General features: G+C 47.4%; 1 protein-coding gene and 1 long non-coding RNA gene across 2 annotated transcripts in view; both read right to left on the bottom strand.

The window, feature by feature from the left end:
* Positions 1 to 878: 878 nt before the first annotated feature.
* Positions 879 to 1,644, bottom strand: LOC109529896 (uncharacterized). The gene is made up of 2 exons (XR_002170918.1): positions 1,242 to 1,644; positions 879 to 1,076 (listed from the first exon to the last, which is right to left on the bottom strand). It is a non-coding gene; the product is annotated as an uncharacterized LOC109529896 (long non-coding RNA).
* Positions 1,645 to 1,655: 11 nt separating this feature from the next.
* kcnq1.2 (potassium voltage-gated channel, KQT-like subfamily, member 1.2) overlaps positions 1,656 to 5,015 on the bottom strand; it is a 211,464-nt gene continuing 208,104 nt past the window's right edge. The window contains exon 19 of the mRNA XM_019893409.1: positions 1,656 to 3,131. Coding sequence (XP_019748968.1) covers positions 2,985 to 3,131 — 147 coding nt within the window. The 3' untranslated portion in view covers positions 1,656 to 2,984. The remainder of the gene's footprint in view (positions 3,132 to 5,015) is intronic.

Here is a 5,015-nt window from a genome sequence, read left to right as displayed (position 1 = left end):
CGCCCCCCCGGCCCGTGTCGTCTCTCCGGCTAATTGAAAGTGGCTTGGCGCTTATCCCTTCTTGCTCCCGCCTCGCCTCTTCCTCCGCCATCCCCGGGGATGAGCCTTTATCCTCACACAAACCCAAAATGCTGATCTTGGGACATCCCCAGTCGTCTTTGGCCATTGGAGTGGTAATATGAACCCCCTCCCCCTTCTCAAAAAAAAAAAAGGCAGGGGGGGATTGGAATATTGGAATTTCCAAGTAGGCTGAGAGGAAGTGTTGGTTTTCCCTTTTTGTTGAGATTGCTGTGCGACAGGAAATTTAGCGCAACTTGATTTGAGGCAAATGAAAGCCAGGATGCAAGTTTCACCTGAAGGATGAACGACTTGATAAAGAGAGCAGGCCAGCGTGTCATGAAATCTTTTTTTTTTCTTTCCATTTTATTATTTACAACATAGCTATAGTGCAGAGAGTGCGCGTGAGTATCATTTCCAATCATTTCCATCCATCCGCGGCGCAGGAGCCTCGCTCGCCGTGTTTTCTCACCACTCCTGAGAAGCAGCGCCGATGTTTCCAAAAGGGATACGAATTACAGTGCAAAAAGGCAACGTCTCTATTTACATCACTTATAAAACTGTACAGGAGAACGGAGAAGAGAGGCGGATTATTGCGTTATGGTGTATTACACACGCTCTTGAAAACACAAGTCAGGAGACAAAATCAACAGTGAAGCCCCGCCTATTCGCCGTTTGCTGTTTACTCGAGATCGGACACGCATCAAATATCCGCATTTGCTATTCTGATTGACTTTAGCAACCGAATGACCGAATCAACTCGAACGGGTTACCCAGTTTACATTTACGGGAAAAAACGCGTTATGGTCCAACAAAATTTTAAAAAAATGCAATTTGATTCAAATGGTAACAAACAAACGGAAAGGTTTTCACCTTTTTAGTTTAAAATCACTTATTTTAACCTCCAAGACCCTGTAGAGGGCAGAATAAGGGATGTTTTTCCCCCCTCGTTGGTTTAATTTTAAATTCATCTATACGTTGCTACTAGCCTCGTCCTAGCTAGCCCTAATTTAGCTCACCTCTCAAGTCTAAGTTTGAAAACTCCCGCTTGTTTGTTATAACTTATTTTAACCTCCAAGATCCCGCAGAGGGTAGAACAAGGGATTTTTTTTCCTCCTTGGTTCCATTTTAAATTCATCTATGTTGCTACGAGCCTTATCCTAGCTAGCCCTAATTTAGCTCACCTCTCAAGTCCGCCATCTAACTTTGAAAACCCCCGCTTGTTTGTTGCTAGCATGGCGTTCGCAGGCTAACAGCGAGGTGCTAGCAGGCCAAATATTCCCATTACTAGGACAGCATTAGCTAAATGGCAACGTTAAAGGGTAATGTTGTAATATGAGTTTCCAATGAAAGTGTTTTGGGATCATATTTTTGTATGTCAGGGAAGAGCTAGGTTTAGCCTCAGTTGGTCGCGCAAATAATGCCTGTCCAAGATTTTTCTTTTTTTAGCTGTGCTGAGTGACTTTTCAACAGCAAAAAATCAAACAATCCGTAATCCATTTCATTCCATGGGTAATGTAAAATACATTTGAAATGATACGATATGATACGAACGTGTTTTGGGATCATAGTATGCGGTAGATCCATCCATGGGGACGGGGGGGGTTACTTTTGTCGCTAACAGATCAGCACCGTGGTGAAAAGATATGATGGGTGCAGAAAAAAAAGAAAGCTATTACCCACCTCTGTCGTGTGGGTCATGAGTCCATGAGGCCAAGCTACAGTTACAGTCCCGAACTTCAACGAAAATAATTCCGGGGAGGAGAGCCTTTAAAGTTTTAAATACTGTTCCGGTAAAAACCTCAGTAATATGTAAAAAGAAGTTATGCAAGTGTTGTGAACAGCAACGCAAAAAAACAAAAAAACAAAAACAAAATAAAACGAATTAGTCAACCTTCTTTGACTGCGGTTGCCTTACACATAAACAAAGGGCAAAAGAAAACACAACTTGAAGACTATGGACTGAGATCAGTTGATGGCAGGTCCCCGTGTGGGCGGACGGACTCACATTGGGCCGTCCGAACTATGCCGGACTTGGCTGAGAGTTCCTCTTCCTCTCCTGTCCCCTGCTGGTTGACTCGATTATTTCCAGTCATTCTCTCTTTATCTCGCGAGGAATAACTGGAGAGAGGGACATCGCATTCATTACATGATAGGACATCACGGTTCAAATCCCACCCCCCGCCCCCCCCCACACACACATTTCTGTTTGTGTACTGAATTCCTGAGCCATTTTTGGACCAGACTTTGGACCAGAGTTATTCAAGTTCCAACGAAACTTGTAAAAAGCCTCTTCAAGTCCTGGAGGATATCAAGAAGATTCCCGATGATGATTGATGGACATTCGGACAATCCCAGAGTAAACAGAGCTCTGCCAAAGAGGTCCGTTCCTGCTGCGGCCATTTCTTTTTCTTGTATTAGCTTCAGCTAAAGTAATATTTCCAATTTGCGCGGGCCGAATGAAGTCCTCCCCTGCTCGTGTTATTCGATCACCTCTAACAAACACAGTCTAAATCTAGAGGGCTGAATATGTGTGTGTGTGTGTGTGTGTGTGTGTGTGTGTGTGTGTGTGTGGACGGTGCCAAGATAAATAAAAGGATTTGTGGAATGCCTGCGCCGCAGCACGGCCTTCCATTTGTGGAACGTCAGTGCTTTGATTGCTTGCTCGTTAGCTTCGAAATAATATTAGGAAGAGAAGAGCGCGCCCGCATGAATTCCGTTTGTGCGGGGGAATGAAGAGAGTCACGGCCTTTGGAAGGTGCCCGGGATTTCGACCCCATAAGAAAAGACCCCCAAAAAGAGCTACAGGAGTGACCATTAGAAGGAAGGTCTTCACACCATAATTCTCGGTCTGCGGGGCTCTTTTTTCTGTTCTGGGTTCGGAGGGGTCAATGAGAAAAACTCAAAATGGGTTTGGGGAGGAGCCTTTAGGGGCCCTCGTCGATGCTGGCACCCATACGCTTCTGGATGGTCACCCTGCGGATGGAGGGCCGGGAAATCAGCTCAGGCTTGGGCAGGAACTGCTCCGAGAGGATCCGAAGAACCGAGTCCATTTTCTGGTCCATCTGGTAGACCTGAAAAGTTAAGAAAAAAAAAAAAGAGTGCCTTGAGGACACACCTGAACAGTGGTTGGATTTGTCTAAAAAAAAAAGAGTGCCTTGAGGACACACCTGAACAATGGTTGGATTAGTCTTTATCCATCCATCCATTTTCCGATCCGCTTAACCTCACAAGGGTCACGGGGGCGTGCTGGAGCCCATCCCAGCTGTCTTCGGGCAGTAGGCGGGGGACACCCTGAACCGGCTGCCAGCCGGTCGTGTGCATAAGAGAATTTAATACGTGTGTGTGAGAGCATTTCAGGAGTGCATGAGAGCCTTTTAGTGGTGGTCACGAGAGGGGTTTCAGTTGTGCGTATGAGAGGCCGTCCTTGACTCATGTCCCCTTTCTGCTGGTCATCGGAAGAGACGAAAAGAGCCCTCGCAACTTTGATGCCCGCCACTCAGTGGCTGAACATCAAAGGGCACTTTTTCCACAGGCTCCAGCGTGTTAAAGGCGTCCCCTTCTCGTCCTCATCTATTAAGCGCGTGCGCCTGACGGGCCGGACATTTTTATGGCCGAGCAGGACCTTAAGAAGCTAGTAGTTATGTTGAAATACGATCGCTATCGTAAGACGCATAAAATATGAAATATGAGTCAGGCCATGGAATGTCTGTGCAATCCACACACACACACATACACACGCACACACCACCACACCAACACCACCACACACACACACACACACACACACACACACACACACACACACACACACACACACACACGCGCACACGCGCACAGGCTGCAGCATTGTAAAGACAAAGTACTACTATATAAAGGAGAGAGGCCTACGACGAGTCGGTGTCAATTGAAAAGTCATTTTTCACGGTATAACGATCTAACTGTCTCGCCACAGCTGCCCCTCCAACTGCCGTTCCTTGTGCCCATCAAGACCTTCAAGTTCCTGGGAATGACCGTCGCTCGAGGTGGTTCCAATGCCAAATCGCCCCGATGGGTTCAACCAAGCAGCTTTTGCTTTGAATGAAACTTTGTGTACTTGTTGATAGTGATGGCGCAACACTGTAGGTCACATTTTAGGTCAATCCAAAGCAGGGATTGGGGGGGGCGACGGCCAATCCAAAGGGTTAGGGTTAGGGGTTAGGGTTAGGATGTTAGGGTTACGGTTCGGGGTTAGGGTTAGGAGGTTAGAGTTTGAATGAGGGGGTTAGAATTAGGGTCAGGGGGTTCGGGTTTGAGTTAGGGGGTTAGGGTTAGGGGTCAGGGTTAGGGTTAGGGTTAGGATTAGGGGTTTGGGTTAGGGTCAGGGGGTTAGGGGTCAGGGTTAGGGTTAGGTTTAGGGTTCGGGGGTTATGGTTAGTGTTTGGTTTCGGGGTTAGGGGGTTAGGGGTCAGGGTTAGGGGGTTATGGTTAGTGTTTGGTTTCGGGGTTAGAGGGTTAAGGTTAGGGGGTTAGGGTTAGGGTTAGGGTTTCGGGTTAGGGCTTAGGGTTAGGGTCAGGCGGTTAGGGTTCGAGGGTTCGGCACGTCGCTCGAGGTGGTTCCAATGCCAAATCGCCCCGGTGGGTTCAACCAAGCGGCTTTTGCTTTGAATGAAACTTTGTGTACTCGTTGATAGTGATGGTGCAACACTATAGGTCACATTTTAGGTCAATGAAATGCAGGGGTTAGGGGGGAGCGACGGCCCACCGAGTTTGAATGAGTTTGGCAAAAAAGGGGGCGTGTCTGCTTTCCTTTGAACCCTGATATCTCAGGAAGTACTGGGCCAATCCAAAGGGTTAGGGTTAGGAGGTTAGGTTAGGGGTTTAGAGTTTGAGTGAGGGGGTTAGGGTTAGGGTGTGAGGGGTCAGGGTAAGGGGGTTAGGATTAGGGTTAGGGGGTTAGAATTAGGGTCAGGGGGTTC

This window comes from Hippocampus comes, unplaced genomic scaffold, assembly GCF_001891065.2.
Source record: "Hippocampus comes isolate QL1 unplaced genomic scaffold, H_comes_QL1_v1.1 scaffold62, whole genome shotgun sequence".
Taxonomy (NCBI): Eukaryota; Metazoa; Chordata; class Actinopteri; order Syngnathiformes; family Syngnathidae; genus Hippocampus; species Hippocampus comes.
The sequence above is the reverse complement of the archived record's forward strand: the minus strand, read 5'-3'. Positions and strand labels throughout refer to the sequence as shown.